This window comes from Rhineura floridana, chromosome 16 (assembly GCF_030035675.1).
Source record: "Rhineura floridana isolate rRhiFlo1 chromosome 16, rRhiFlo1.hap2, whole genome shotgun sequence".
NCBI classification, from domain to species: domain Eukaryota; kingdom Metazoa; phylum Chordata; class Lepidosauria; order Squamata; family Rhineuridae; genus Rhineura; species Rhineura floridana.
Window position 1 is genome coordinate 17,939,980 of NC_084495.1, and position 16,764 is coordinate 17,956,743.

Here is a 16,764-nt window from a genome sequence, read left to right on the forward strand (position 1 = left end):
ATGATTATAACTGGTGCTGCCCAAATGCCCAGAAAAAACAAAAATGACTTTGCCTGGCACTGAAACAAAGTTGGTGCCAGGCAGGCCTTCCTGGGGAACGCAGATGTCAGGTCTCAGCTAGGGGAGTCCTCAGCTAGGGAGACTCCAGCCTTACGCCAAGCTCTAGGTCAGGCTCCAGCTGGGAGCGAGTAGCCAGGGCCCTGTGCCGTGGCCAAAGAAGGGCTGCCCACACCCAGGGTGAGTTTGGCCTCTGACATTGAGGCCAAACAGGTCACAAGCCCAAGGGAGGGACGTCCTCTCAAATGTCAGATGGAAACTTGGGCCATCTAGAGAAGTGCCCAACTGCAGGGAAGGACTCCTCAGGAGTAAAAGTCTCAGGAGTAAGACCCTCCTCTATGAGGAGATCTTTGGCAGGAGGGAGCTGATAGGAGTCAGCTGAAGCTGGGGTGTGGTTCCAGCAGCTCCAGCTCAAAACCGCCAGTGCTAACCTGGAAGGCCTTCTGGAACTATGTGGTATTCTATTATTTGATCAGCTGCTGCCCCCAAACCTGACCTTGGACATGCTTCTTGCCTTGGGTTTGCTCTGATTTTGTCTCTCGCCTGACCCTTTGTTTTGGAATGTGCTTGCTTGGATTCTGACATTGGATCTGCCCTGGATCCTGCTTTGGTTGTTGTCTGTGTTAGTGTTGTTGGCAAGCCCCCTGTTTACTCAGGAGCCCAGGGAGTACAGGACAGAATTCTGTAAATGATGAGCTGCTACATAGAAGGCTGTTCTCTTGTTGCCAAAATCTGGACTTCCTCTGGAAGCTTGTTAAGGAGAAGAGCCTAAGATGATCTCAAGGACTGGCAGGGCTCATATGTCTCTGCATGCCAGTTGCTGGGAATCGCAAGTGGAGAGAGTGCTGTTGTACTTGTGGGCTTCCCATGGAGGCATCTAGTTGGCCATTGTGAGAACAGGACGCCGGACTAGATGGACCATTGGCCTCATCTGGCGGGCTGTTCTTATATTATATGACAAAAGGTGGTCCCTCATTTTTTTTTAAGTTAGGTAGTGAAAACCTTGTTATTCTAAGTCTGGCTTACGTGTTCCCATGTTAGTCCTCCATATAGAGGGCTAACGTATGGAGAGGGAGCACAATCTCTTGTTCCTGTACTCAGTTTTGTATGCCCAGATAAACCCACCCCCAACATTCATGTGCTGAGCATGGACTACTACAATGGGGAGGTCTACATGTGTAGAGGTGCACTTGCATAGGCTTCCATGCAAACGGGAACCCAGATTTACATTTTAGGAGCATGCAGACAGAGAACTCTTTGTTAGAGATTCCCTATTGCTTCAGAGGGCCACGCTTCCCAGACTTTGCTCTGGCAGCAAAGAAGGAAGCAGAAATTAAAGCTCTCCCTACCCCAGGGAACAGGAACTAACTACAGAGGTAGAAGCCCTGGGGAAAACCTCAGTAGCACTTTGGCTGGCACTTTAATTTTTAGTATTGGAGTTGAATGCTGGGAGATGCTGAACTGTAAAATTGAGTTTGTACATATTGGGACATAAAATTCCAAGACAATATTTAACCCTATATATTATTTTCAGTCATATAACTCTTTAAATTGTATTTATAAAAAAAAGCGGTTTGCAACAATTGTAATACAAAAAAACCCACAAAAATTAAAACGGTTCACTAGCTGACTAGAACAGATTTTTTTCCCTGCATAGTCTGCATAAAGCCTGGAATAATTTGATATCCTGCTTAAAACTGAATAGTAACTGAGGACACCTAATAAGTTACATAACGCTCCTTAAACCATAATTGACATTTTGCGCATGGAGGCATGATACTATGAAACAATATAAAGAAGAAATATTTTATTTCTTTTGTAATGACTTTGTTTTATGTAAATAAAAAGTATGTAAAAATCCTGGAATGGACCCAGTTAGGTTTACCCTAGAGAAGTTAATTAGTAATTTACGACAAGAAAGGATGCCGTAAAACAAGTTCAAAATCCATGACCTTTGGTCACTAGAACAAGAAAGAAAAATCAAAACTGAAGGAAAGTGTCAGATGGGCAGGAGAGCCTCGGAGGATTAACTCTTGTTCCAGAAGGAATCCCACCATGTTCACTTCCGCTGCCCTCGTCTCACTACTGGTCTTGCTGTCCACCGGTTGGCTGACAACGCAAGCTGCAGAGCGTAAGAAACATTTGGGGACACTTTCAGATGAGAGCTAGTGAAACAAGATCCCCTAGGTACAAAAAACTGACCCACTGAAGCAGAAAGGAAGCAGAAAGGCTGCCATCCAAAACACAATAAGAGCACAATCCTAACCATGTCTTCAGAAGTATCTTCTATTGAATTCAGTGGGGCTTATTCCCTGGTTGGTGGAGCTAGGATGGCAGGGCTGGGGATGGTGTAGCCCTCCAGATGTTGCTGGACTGCAGCTCCCAGTATCCCTGATTGTTGGCCATTCTAGCTGGGCTCATGGGAGCTGGAGCCCAACAACATCTGGAGGGGCACAGGCTCCCCATCTCCTGGACTCGGTGGTAAGTCCCATTCAGCACAATAAACATAAACATGGACTGTGTTGTGCTAAATGCAGGGTTGGGCAGAAGATAGATCAGGATTAGGGATGGAAAGATCTGTCAATTCCGGTTCTCTCATTTTCTCACAGTTTCAGGCAGGGAATCTCTCCTACCCCTACCTAGAGACGCCGGGGATTGAACCTGGGACCTTCTGCATGCAAAGCAGATGCTCTGCCACTGAATTGTGGTCCTTCCCAAAAGGTTCTTTGTTGAAGCTCAGCCCTTCACTTATTACAAAGAAAGGAAGAGAGATAAGAATTCTGATTGGGGTTTTAATACTGTCCATGTGATCATTCTTCATCAAATCTGCCTAGAGACTAGGAATGGGGGAGAAAGTTGATTTAATTCACATTTAAAGGCAAACTTACCTAATTTGTACATTCTGAAAGAATATGCAAACTGGAACACAGCCATCTTTCAAAATTCGCACTTCTCTGAATTTTGCAGTGGAGTTCTCCAGTCAAGTGATGTATACAAAAATCTCTTATCTAGGGTAAAGCATGCATATAAATGCATAAATTAATGAAAATAACATACAAAATGCATTATCTTGGGGGAAATTGCTTTGCAAAAATGACTATATTGGGCAAAATTACATGCAAAAATTGTCTATTAGGCGCACTTCACAGTAATATGCTTGATGGATTTTCACGAGGGCTTAAAAAAAATCACAGTGATATGGAGATGTTGAAAACTGAACTTGAGAATGGGAAAATTAAAAACAGAGAGAAACCAAAATGGACATATTCACCCATCCCTAATAAAGTGGCCACAAATAGAGTCATTTACAAGTAGGATCTGTAAAAAAAAAAAGTTGCAATGTTAAGGTCCTCCCTGTTCAGGATTTGAGATACTCCAGTCCTCCTCCTTTCACCCCCATTTCCCCCCTCCCCCACAAATAGTCAATCAACATTCCATGGGCAATGAGCAAGCACAGTCATCACTGGGCTGTTGGGGGGGATTTCCCTTGGAGGACGTGTTCTAACTTTCCTTTTTTGCCTCTGCAGACCTTGGAGTTCCTCCAAGCCTGCTGATATCTTTCTCTAGTAAGGGGGGGGGGCTGTTTTGGCTACATAAGCAACAGCACTTACCACCTGAATGTTGGAAACAGAGGGAATTCTCTTCTTTAGAACAGGCATCTTCATTTCCGATACTGTTCTTAGTAGGGCTGCAACATTTGCAGAGCAATCCTATACATGTTTATTCAAAAGCAAGTCTCATTGAGTTTAATGGAGCTGACTTACAGGTATGCAGGGTCCACAATGTTTTGCTATCTGAAGCAAAGAACAAAGATGGTTCCTCTCCCCCATTTCATGTTCAAAAGCTGACCAGACTGACAGCTGAACTTACTTCAGCACTGGCAATGGGACAGCGTCCTGTGGTCCCCTGGAGGGCATCACATTAGCTTGGAGAGAACAGGGCAGGGCACGTGGCCTACTGGGGATGGGCAAATCTCCCCATTCTGGTTTTTCTCCTCATTTTTCCAACATTAAATTCAGTTCCCTGCATTTTGACATCGGTTTGCATTTTTTTAAAAAAGTTCTCATGAAAAGTATCAGCATTTTAGTATGAATGTCTCCTAATATACACATTTTTGTGTGCAATTTCCTTGAATACACTGCATATTTGTATGTTGTTTTCACTAACACATGTATTTTATGCTCACTTCCCCCCAATATACACGTTATCTGGCTGGAGAACTGCCACAAATGTTTTGGTTATTTTCACCACCTGGTTGGCCACTGTGAGAACAGGTTGCTGGACTAGATGGGCCACTGGCCTGATCCAGCAGGCTCTTCTTATGTTCTTATGTTCTGTCCCGCTTATGTTGCACTATTGTGCAAGTGTGCCCCCTCCAGATGGCAAGAATGTGATAACATTTGAGAGGCATCCCAGAACGACTCATAAACCAGAATGATGTGTGGACAGTCCAGTATAAATCCACCACTAATGTGCTATTCTTGCGTTAGTAACATTGCAGTATATACTGACAAAAAACACGAGTCTGGAGGAGCCTTAAGACAAAAGAGAGACACACATAAGAATATGATTACAAATTACCCCTATTCTCCCTATGTGGATCTTACATTATGGTCAATGTGGCATTCCTATACAGCTCAACTTCCCCCTCCCCTCCATTTACAGCCAATTGTGCCAGTGTTGCTGACTTTGATAACTGTCCAGGTATCACACATGATTTCTGCCCAGAAGGCGTTGCCTGTGGTTGTAAAGACCAAATACCCTTTTGCAAGTAAGTGACTTACCCTTTATTTTGGGGGTTTCAGGTCCATGGGGAGAGACAATGGTCAGTCAGGTGGAGGAATGGCTAATGTCTTGAGCCTGGAGAGCAGAAGCAGACAGCTTGATGGGGGCTGCACAGCTCATCTAACCGCCCTCTGGCTGCATCGCTGCTGGATGCCGGGGCAGAGGCAAGGCGGTGGGGAGGTCACATGGTGCAAATGCACCAGCAAAAGCACCTGATTGGCTCTGCTCCTCCCCCTCTCCATCCTGGTATGCAACAGTGATGCAGCCGGAGGGGGAATGAGTGGGATAGACCCACCACGCTGTCAGGTAGTGCTGGAGATCCATCTGCACTGGCAGCCATGTGCTTAGGGTGGAGAGTAGGGCCAGATTCAGAACTGGATGGGGCCATGGATGTGACTGTTACCTTTGAACAGACATTCCAGCCATACAGAAGTCAGAGACTTCTACATTCCCCTTCTCCCCCACATACTGTATCGCCATCCTGGCAAGCTGAAGATACTATCACAGTTCAAGGACCCTTTCCAGCCAGGCCAAAGAACTTGAGGACAATGCAAAGTAAGGCCAGCAAGGGCTATGGGCTATGGACTAGGAGGAAAGGGTATGGCATGGGAAGAGTCCTGAGGGCCAGATAGGCTTGGGAGCCACATTTGGCCCCTAAGGCTGAGATTCCCCACCTCTGGCTTAGGGCCTTGTTAATGTCAAGGGATGATTGTTGGGGCTCCAAGGAAGATGAGGGTTATTTCCCATTAGAAGCACAGGACTCAGGAACGAAGGGCTTAGACAGGGTTAGTCACCCATACATCCCATGAAGTCGAATGCTGCAAGATTCAGGGCAAACAGAGTACTTCTTCACATAGCTTTGGAATCCACTCCTTCAAGAGGCAGTGACGGTCACCAACTTGGATGGCTTTGAAAGAGGATTAGATCAATTAATGGTGGGTAACGCTATCAATGGCTAGTAACCATCACAGCTATGTTCTACTTCCATTGTCGGAGGTAGTGTGTCTATGAATGGCAGTTGCTGGAAACTGCAGAAGGGAAAGTGCTGTTTTGCTCAGGTTTTGCTTCTGGGATTCCCGTAGGCAGCTGGTTGGCTGCTGTGAGAACACGATGCTGGACTAGACAGGCCAGTGGCCTAATCTAGCAGAGGTCTTATGTTCATAAGAGGAATAGCACATGGCTTTGCCAATATGCTGTGAGGGGAGATCGAGGGGAAGAAACTTGAAGTACTTGAAGCAAGATTTATTTCAGGCCTGATACATTTTGGAACAATTCTTCCTTGTAGGCTATTCTCATCAAGTGCGCAAGACGCTGTCGTAATTCTTGTTCCTGGTTTTGTTTTCTCCCCAATGTGCAGCCGACATGGTGCAGTCCAGAACCACAGTTCAAGATCCCCAACCTTAGCAGGACTGGAAAATAATCTGGCTGAGGCCAAGCACGGTCCACAGGAGACAGACTAGGGAAAAGATGGTATAGCACAGGGGTAGCCAATGTGGTGCCCTCCAGAAGTAGTTGGACTACAATTCCCATCATCCCTTACCACTGATCATGCTGGCTGGGGCTCATGGGAGTTGTAGTCTGACAACAACTGGAGAGCAGCATGTTGCCTGTTTCTGGTTTAGTACTTCTGCCTTTGTGCCCCCTTTGCTCTTCAAAGCAAGCCTCCCATCAATACCTTCATACACAACTGGGGTAAACCCAGGTTTGAGCTGAAAGCAGGAGTATGGAACCTCAGGTGGGGGAGGGCAAGTAGGGTGCTTTTTCAGCCCCCCAAGGCTCTTCCCAGGCCATATCCCTCACTGTGTGTGTTTTGCCTGGCTAGACCATGGCAAACTCTGATCATGCCTCTTCCTGACCTGGACTGAGGACAGAGGGGGGGTGTGTGCCTGTGTGTGTAGAAACTTGCCAGCTGTACAAATGTGCATATGCTTCTCTGTCCACTTTTGCCTCTAGCCTCACCCACCACTGACTTGTGGCCCCCAGAAGGGAACGTGGCCTTCAGCCTAAAACAAGATCCCTGCCCTTTGTCAGGGGTATAGTCATCTGGGGCCTTAGGGGGTCTTAGACCACTTACATGTTTTGGAGCAGGTTCCCAATGTTTCCAGCATCCTTTGAGCCAATCAGCATGAAAGAGGAGTGTGTTAGCCACTCAGAAGAGTATTCTAACATGCTTTCTTGTCCTTTTCTGCTGATTGGAACCAATCAAAGTAAAAGGAGATGAGTCAGCCATTGAGAAGACTCTTTTCAGTAGCTGACACTCTTCCATTTGATGCTTATTGGTTCCTAGGGACATTTGTTGTTATGGGAGAAGGCATTTAAGAAGGAGCTCATTCTCAACCCAGCAGCAAAAAAAAATGGGGGGGGGAGCAGGATGTGGCTGTGATTATCATGAAGGGACCCTGCACTTCTGAATTTGCCACTACACTGCCCCTTGTTTAAAGTCAGAGGTCTGCAGCCAACATGTGCTGTTGTTTCCTATCAAGAAGGAAACACACTTTTTCCTTCTTCCTCTCACCCTGCCCAATCCTGTTTACAAGGATGTTACCCCAGCACAGATGTTTATGATCCAGGTTGTAATAATAGTTTTTAAGAGGTTGAAACACTCTTTTGATGTTCATGTGCTTGATTCTGTCTGCAGGTGTCCCTCCTACAGAAGCGGTTGGAAAGATCACTGGTACATGGGTCCCAAATGCGAGCAGCTTTGGAGCACTCTGGACTTGATTTTAATAGTTGTTCTTCCTGCAATAACATTGTCATTAGCGGTTGCCATCACAATGCAGTGGGTCAGCTATTGTAAGGACAAGCGAGAGAATGGTGTAAAACAAAGCAGGTGAGTCAGTGCGGGACAGAGTGGAAATCCTATCTTTATCAAATGTACTTTTATGTAGGCTACAATCCTATGCACACTTACCAAATTCAATTTCAAGTTAGGCTGGAGGAGAAATTTCATTTTGATTCATTTTAATGGGAAGCTATAGATAGCTATAGATAGCTATATAGTATATAGCTATAGATAGCTATATAGTAAGATCCTCCGTGGCGCAGAGATGTAAGCGACAGTAACGCAGCCGAAGCTCTGCTCATGGCTGGAGTTCGATTCCAACGGAAGGAGGAAGTCGAATCTCCAGTAAAAGGGGTCGAGGTCCACTCAGCCTTCCATCCATCCGTGGTCGGTAAAACGAGTACCTGGCATATGCTGGGGGGCAAAGAAAGACTGGGGAAGGAACTGGAAATCCCACCCAATATATATGGTGTGTCTAGTAAACATCACAAGACGTCACCCTAAGAGTCAGAAACGACTCGCACTGTAAGTGTGGGGACACCTTTACCTTATAGAATCTGTACTTCTCAAACTGAAACACAAATTCCAACGCAGCTCTCCATCAAAACTGGCACTTGAATTTTGCAATGTACTTCTCCAGCCAAACAATATGTACAAAAATGCATATATTGGGGGGGGGATGTGTATAAAAACCCATATGTTATTGAACACAACATAAAACAATGCATTATATTAGGGGAAATGGTTTGCAAAAATGTGTACGTTAGTCAAAACTGCATACAAAAATGTGTTAGGAGAAATTTGCACTAAAATTCTGAAGAATTTTCACAAGGATTAAAAAAATAATAAATTGCTGTAGAAATGTGGAAAGCTGAATTTAAGATTAGAAAAATGAGAAACAGAGAGAACCAAAGTTGAAGCATCCTCCAAGTTACCTGCTACGAGCATGTAACACCTCTTCCAAAAGAACCTCACTGGCTGCCAATTTGCTTTTGGGCCAGGTTTAAACTTTTTTGGTGACATATAGGTCACCTCCAAACGGTCAATATTTTGCAGGAGGGATTCACCCACATACTGGAAATGTCGGGTGTGCAATTAAAGTGGATTAAAGCAATTTGTCTCAACAAATCCATTTAATGATAATTAAAAAAGCAAAACAGACATTTTGCAGTTAGGAAAATGATGGGGGAAATGCATTGAAAAGTGTGGGGTGAATGAACGAAGATCTTCTAACAGGGAGATGTATAAGCTCCACAAGCAAATCAAGATGAAAGCTCACTCGCTCAGGGTCATATAACTGCACCTCCAATGAAACAGAACAAATACTCAGATGTTGGAGAATTTTGTATTTCTCCATTGGGATCTTTTGCTGGGGGTCCTTGAATAAAAATTTTGAAGACACAGGCTTGCAGCAAAAACGTAGGCCTTTATTAAATATATATATATATATACAACAAGCATATGCAAGGTCATTCCCCCAGAACACATCCAAGAAGTATCCAAGAGGGACTGCCCTGAGGCATTGTTTGCCTGGGGTTTTTATACATTTTAGGACAAAGGACTTTAGCATCTATCAATCAGGATTAACACATCAGAATGAAATAGACATGATCGTATTACATAGGCATTTTGCATAGGCATTGCATAGGTACTGTACTTCTCTGCATCGTGTTCTAGTGAATTTGGTGTTCTAATGAAGAATTGGCAATGTTCAGTACTTCACATAAAAGTACATTTTCGCTATGAGCTAAGCATTTTAGTTAATGCAATCCTTTCTATGTCTTGGAGAGTACAGGGATGTTCAGTGTTTGTTCAGTGTTATCAATTGTTCAGAGTACAAATAGTTCCAAACAAACCAGCATGGTCAGGGAGTCAGTTTCAAAAAGAAAAAGATCTGGTTTCCTACTAAACTATTAAAATGTTATGAACCTTTATAGCTTTATAAAAATACATTTTGCTTATTGTTTATGTATATTGAATTCCCCATTAGCTATACATGTATGTATATATAAAATTCCCCATCACAGACACAGTCTAACCTCTGTGTAGCTTTGTGAATGCAAACAAGGATGAATGCCCAATAAACAGGTTATTTGGGGGAACCCACAAAACCCTAAACAAGTTGTGACCAAACTAGTGAGGCATGGCCTTCTCCCATAGATCTCCAAGTGAGGCCCTCCTGTTTTTAGGGATAGAAAGAACTGTCAATTACAGTTTTCTCAGTTTCTCATTTCTCAAATCTTAAATTCATTTCGCATTTTTGCAGCTACCTGTGATTTTTAAAAAAATAATCCTCATTCAAATTCTCCAGCATTTAAATGTGAGTTTCTTTGAATAAACACATTTTTGTAGGCAGTGTTGACTAATGTATGCACATTTTTGCAAGCCATTTCTCATCATATAATGCATTTTTGTATATATGTTCACTTTTATATACACTTTCCCATAACATGTGCATTTTGTCAACATGGTTTGGATGGGAAACTGCATTGCAAAATTTGAATAAGTATGAATTTCAAAGGATGGCTGTGTTTCGGTTCTCGTATAGAATCATAGAATAGTAGAGTTGGAAGGGGTCTATAAGGCCATTGAGTCCAACCCCCCTGCTCAATGCAGGAATCCAAGTTAAAGCATACTCGACAGATGGCTGTCCAGCTGCCTCTTGAACGCCTCCACTGTTGGAGAGCCCACCACCTCCCTGGGCAACTGGTTCCATTGTGTTGTTTCAGAAAGTGCAAAATTTGATAGATTCAGCTTCAAATGTGACCTGAATTGAAATTCTTGTCCATCCCTATCCTGCAGATGTCCATCTTGCACTGATCATAGGGCTGCCGCCATAAGTTCATCATATATCAAGGAAGAGCCATAGCTCTATGGTAATGCATATGCCTTGCATGCAGAAGGTGCCAGGTTCAGCCCCCATCTCCAGGTATAGCTGGGAGAGACCCCTGTCTGAAACCCCAGAGAACAGTTGCCAGTCAATGTAAACAATACTGAGGAAGATGGACCAAGGGTGTGTCTTGCATAAAGCAATTTCCTATGTTTTAACCCCATTTGGGGAATGGCCATAGCTCAGTGGTATATAGCACTACTGAGCTACATGGTTTTGCATGTACTGTAGAAGGTTCTGGGTTCAATCCCAGACATCTACAGGTAGAAGCTTGGAAAGACCCCAGACTTGGAAACCTGCTGCCTGTCAGAGTAGACAATATTGGGTTTAAATGGGTCTTCTCTAACGCTGGATACAACCAATGCTAGCTGTGCAGATCAGTATTGCCAGTTTACAAGTGAAAATGAACTGATTATACTGTCAATTTCAACTGTTGATTGGATAGTTGACTAGATGGCCTATGACAGGTGCTATCTCTCAGCAAGGGATAGAAAGGCTCTGTCAATTTTGGTTCTCTCCGTTTCTCATTTTTCCAATCTTAAATTCAGTTCTCCACATTTCTACAGCAATTTATGCTTTTTTAAAAAAAGAATCCTCACAAAATCCATCGCTATTTTAGTGTGAATTTCTCCTAATAAACACATTTTTGTACAGTTTTAACTAATGTAACATTTTTGAAGACATTTGCCCTAATATAATGTATTTTTGTATGTTATTTTCACTAACATATTATTTTTATGCACACTTTTCTCTAATGTATTCATTCTTGTAAACATTGTTTGGGTGGAGAACTGCATCACAAAATTTGGATAAATGCAAATTTCGAAGGACAGAAGCATTTTGGTTTGCATGTTATTTCTGAATGTGTGTATTTGATAGATTTGCCTTCAAATGTAAACTGAAGGTAATTTCCCCCCCAGTCCTACTCTCAGTCATGAGACCATCTGGGTTACCTGCCTGTTCCTGAATCCAGCCCTGGATATATAATTCCTGACAGCTGGGTGGTGATGTCAGCTTTAACAGTTCAAATCATCTGTTTGGGGGAAGGGTCTGTGACCCAATCAAGCCTCTTCCTCACCCCTTCAGGAGTGTACTAAATTTCTAAATGTAGTAGTAGTAATGAATGCTAAAAAAGAGAGAAAAATAATCACACTCTTTTGATTTTAATATATTTTCAGTACTCATGCAAAACAAACAAGAGCTCAAGCACCACATAACGATGTCCCTAATCTGGCTGATAAATTGAGATATGCCTCTCATCCACAAGGAAAAGAGGTGAAACATTGTTTTAATTTATGCATTGCTTTAATTTATATATTTCATTTTTCTTTTTATGACTTTGGATTTTTAAGGGATGCTTGTTTCCACCAGTAGATGGCACTGCTTAATTTTTTAAAAGCCCTGGAATTAAAAAAGAGTAGTTGGCACCTTTTACTGCAAAGGGCTTTTTCCATCCACTCTCTAATAGCCATTTATGTTGGATGTCTATTGTTGTTACATTTATATCCCACCTTTCTTCTAAAGAGGTCAAGGTGGCATACAAATGAGGTTCTCACTTCCCGATTTTATCCTCACAACAACTCTGTGAGGTAGATCAGGCTAAGAGACAATAACTGGCCCCAAATCACCCAGTAACCTTCATGGATGAGTGAGGCTTTGAACTCTGGTCTCCCAGGTCCCAGTCCAACATTCAGCATATGCATCAGCAGTGGTGGGTGGTGCCAAATAGGGCGGAAGGCAGGGAGCCCAACAGCAGATGGAGCCAACTTATGAATGACACTTGGCATACTTCAAGAAATATATTACTTTGGAGATCCTACAGTTCATGTATGTACAGCAAGGATGGGGAACCTATGGCCCTCCAGATGTTGTTATGGACAACAACTCCTATTATCCTTGACCGTTGGTCATCTGACTGAGGCTGATGGGAGTTGGGTCACATCCACACCAGACATCCATTCCATCTTAGGCAGTCATGGGTTCCCCCAAAGAATCCTGGGAAGTGTCATTTGTGAAGGGTGCTGAGAGTTGTTAAGAGACTCCTATTTCCCTGGTGGAGCTCCAGTGGCCAGAGTAGTTTAACAGTCAGCCCCTCTTCTGGGGATTGTAGCTCTGTGAGGGGAATAGGACCTCTCCTAGCAACTCTCAGCTCCCTTCAGAAAATTCACTTCCCAGGATTCTCTGGGGGAAGCCCGGACTGTTCAAAGTGGAATAAAGGTCTGGTGAGTCCAGCTACATCTGTAGAGTTGCAGATACTTAAGGAATGAAAACGCTATTCATTCATGTATAGAAAGATGGAAGTGTTTTGTAGGCTTTTGGGAAAAGGCATATATGAAGTGCAAAATACAACAACCAGTTTTTTTACTTCATTTTTTGGGGGGTAATTTTTTTTATTAAATTACATTTTTTACATTAGTGTACAATAAGTGCTCACAAACAAAGCAAAAAGGAAAAATATAAAGATAACAAAAATACAATTATTAAAGGCAGTTGATTTATCTAACAACATGTATTACAAAAAGATGTTGCAGAAACATTGACAGAGGAGAAAGTTAAGAGAAAAAATGAAATCAGGAGGAAAACTCTTTACATTTCATAATGATATATTTGAGGCTGATCTTTATTTCACTGTGATTTTTTTCTTCATGTATAACAACCTTCACCAACCTGGTGCCCTCAAGAGTCACAACTCCTATCAGTCTTCCTGACCAGCATGAGTCTAAAACATCTGGAGGGCACCAAGTTGGCAAAGGCTGGTGTGTGTAACATTAGATATTCTGTCTCATGGTTTGTCTTCATTCTTTTGGGTGTGTACATTTTTTAAAAAAATTGCATCTTTTTTCATAGTAAACCTTTTAAAATAACAGTAAAAGTCCTTTGTTATTTACTTTCCACTTCTGGTTTTTTTTTTCCTGGCATAGAATCCAGGGGCCTCACAAAAAGTGAAATTCCCCAAATATCCTCTCCGAGGTCAGCCTCATGAACAAATACAGTCACCGCAGATTGGAGGCTTCAGGTATGATGTCCTTTGGTCAAACATGCCCATCATTGCTATATATTTTTTCCTGCCGGAAGATAAATTATGCACACTGTTCAGTGATAATGGAAACCGAAATATCATGGGGAGGGGTGAGCAAGCACAAAAGGAGCAAAGTGAATTTGTGGGTGCAGAGGTGAGCTTTGTCCCACATGTTAAATTTCTAAAAAGAGAAATAAATTTCACATTAACGCTCCTATCCTAAATATATATTTTTGCTTGAAGTTCTATAGATCTTGATGGAAATAACTTTCAAGGAAGCATGCTCTGGATTTCAACCTTGTTCTGATTTCGAGTTTATGATTGCTATGTGTGAAAAAAACTTTTTTTTCTAGTAACCATAGTGATAAAGCAATGGGGGGCAGAACAACTCTCCTATAGGTCAAGGATGGAAACATTAGGCCCAGAGGCTAAGTGCAGCCCTCCAGGCCTCTCTAACTGGCTCTCGACAGGCCACACCCCCTGTCTTCTGGCCACACCTCCATCCCAGCTTTGCTTTGCACCCTCCTTGAGTTCTTTGGCTTGGCTGGAATGGGTCCTTCAACTCTGCTAATGCCTCTTGCTTGCTCGGATGGAGAATAGAGCAGTGTGTTTAGAAACTAGCCTCCTGTACAAAGGTAACATTGACATGCATTGCTCTGTTGACGCTCTGGCCCCGCCCACCACTGGCATATGGCCCCTGGAGGGTTACCCAGAAGGGAATGTGGCCCTTGAGCTGAAAAAGGTTCACCACCCCTGCTACAGGGGGTGCTTGCCTGCCTCTCTACCTATAGTAAGAAACAGGGTCCTTGGTTGCATATACAATCTGTGCTCCTTTGGATGGATATGTACAAGTCACAGGGAACTATGATGGTGCCTCCAGTTCTGATTTTCTGCATCCCTGAAGGCAGGCCACAACACAACTAGGGGAAAAAGGTGAAGAGGGAAACAAGCAATCCAAGACACGCATTCTTAAAAGCTAGCAAGGTCTTATAATGACGGAATTGGCTTAAGAGGAGAAGCCAGATGGAGCTGATCTGTCAGCTGAACCGAGGGAGCAGACCCTGCTTCCCTTTTCCCTCTTTGCTACAGCCGGGTGGAATGGCTGCTGTAGATGACAGCTGAAGGAGAGGAGGAACCAAAGGCAGCTGATTTCTCAGCAGAGCTGATGGAGTGGGCCTTGCTTCTCTTCTCCCTTTTTGCTACAGCTGAGTAGAATGACTGGTGTGCTAAACTGGTGCTGAAACAGAGGCTCCAAAACTGAGGCTACTGGCTTGGACTCCGTGCACACAATACATTATTAAGATCTTTCAGGAGTGTTAAATTGTTTTAGAAGGTTTTGAAATTGTGTTTAGAAGGCTGGTTTTACTTGCTTTTAGATGTTTTAACTGTATCATTTTAATATTGATTTGTTTGCCACCCTGGACTCCTCTTGAGGAAGCTGTGGGATGTAAACTGAATAAATAATAATAATAAATATTATTGCCTAGATCAGGGATTCCCAAACTCCTGCCACCACTACCACCATGGACCACTTGGAAATTGCCCATGGTCTTGGTGGACCACTTCATGAATTTTCTGCCTGTTGTAGCAGTGGTAATGTGCTGTTCTAGCAGCTGTAGGGTTTTAATTGTATTTTTGTTGCTTCTTTTATTTCTTATATTTTGCAGTATTACAGTTTGCATTCCATAGAATTCAAATTATAATACAATAAAACACAGTATAAGAAATAAAGCAATAAAAATACAATTAAAAATATGTATATTTAATATAGACATGCCATGGACCACCTGGATGAAGCTCGCAGACTACGGGTGGTCCACAGACCACAGTGGTCTGGATCTATCTGCCAGAGGGGTAGCATGTTAATCTGGTGCAGCAAACACAACTATGCCTTGTGTCACCTTAAAGGTTTGTTGTACCATATCAGTCTTGAAGGTGTCTCAGGACTCTGTTGTGTTTATATATATAGAATATTTCTATTTGCTTTTTTTAAAAAGTGTCTAATTTGATTATTATAGCTATATTCCACACCAGCCGTTGAGAAGAGCCAATCCAAATCAAGATGATGTTTTTGCAGGGCAGTCTTCCCAAGTTGGTCAGCTTGCCTACTGGGAGACTGAAATCCCTGATATGGATTACGAGGAAGCAAATCCTTTTTCTGCCATGCCCATGCAACCATTTCCTGTATGTACAAAATGATCTCAATTATGCAAGAGGGTTGGGCGTGTTTTTTTTAAAGGGGTGGGATTCAGAGAGCTCCTTGCATGAGTGGAAGGCACCTTTTCGCAGTTTCCAGTGACTCTCCACTCTAGTTGTAGCCCTGCTACCTGAGTCTTCGCCATCCTGATGCCCTTCAGATGTTGTGGACTACAACTCCCAGCAGCCCGTCAGCATGGCCAATGGTTCAGGATGATGGGAGTTCTAGTCCAAAAACATCTGGAGGCCAGGATGGAGAAGGCTGGAACAGGAGCAGGCACCTGGTGTGTCTCTCACTTTCCAGGAATTCTTCCCACAGGGCAGTTGGTGAAAAATGGCCCCATGGGTGGGGATGGGAATGAAAAGGAGACAGTTTAGCTGGAACTGGAGGAGGCGCCTAGTGTTATCTTTTCCAGTGTCTCCCTGTCTCCTTTCCACAGGGGAGTTGGTGGTAGATGGGCTGGAAAGAAAACGGTCTAGTTGGAACAGGTGCTCAGTATTATACTTACCTGCCTCTCTCTCCTGGAATCCTCCCCACAGGGCAGTTGGTGGTAGATGACTCAGAACAGGGAGTGTTAAGTCCAGCTGGAGCAGGTCTAGATGTCTTCTTCACTTGCCTCCCTCCCATTCCTGGAATCCTTCCCATCCATAGGGCAGCTGGTGGTGGATGACCCTGTGGGTGGGGATGGGAGTGAAAAGGAGACAGTTCAACTGGAACTGGAACAGGTGCATGTTGCTATCCTTGCCAGTTTCCTACTGTCTCCTGGAATCCATCCTACAGGGCAGAGGTGGCAGACGGCTCTGGGGAAGAAGGGGACAGTCCACTTAGAGCAAGTCCTGGCATTTTCTTTGCCTCTCCTAGAATCCTTCCAATGCATTAACAAACTCTCATCTTTAACTTTCCTTTACAGAAACCTGGAGCTTCAATGTTTTCTCAACCTGGTTATCAGAGGTCTACACCTCAACCAATTAATTATCTGAATGGTCAAAGAGCAGGAAGGCCCTCTGGGATTGGACACTAACAGAATATATACA

The 16,764-nt window shown here is 43.4% G+C and overlaps 1 protein-coding gene across 1 annotated transcript; it reads left to right on the forward strand.

Annotated features, from left to right (window-relative positions):
• The first annotated feature begins 495 nt into the window (after positions 1-495).
• On the forward strand, positions 496-16,764 carry LOC133371493 (uncharacterized). The gene is made up of 8 exons (XM_061599016.1): positions 496-513; positions 2,023-2,188; positions 4,723-4,828; positions 7,481-7,672; positions 11,693-11,789; positions 13,436-13,530; positions 15,552-15,717; positions 16,641-16,764. The coding sequence occupies exons 2-8, from the start codon at positions 2,113-2,115 to the stop codon at positions 16,749-16,751; spliced, it is 843 nt and encodes a 280-aa protein (XP_061455000.1). The 5' UTR covers positions 496-513; positions 2,023-2,112; the 3' UTR covers positions 16,752-16,764.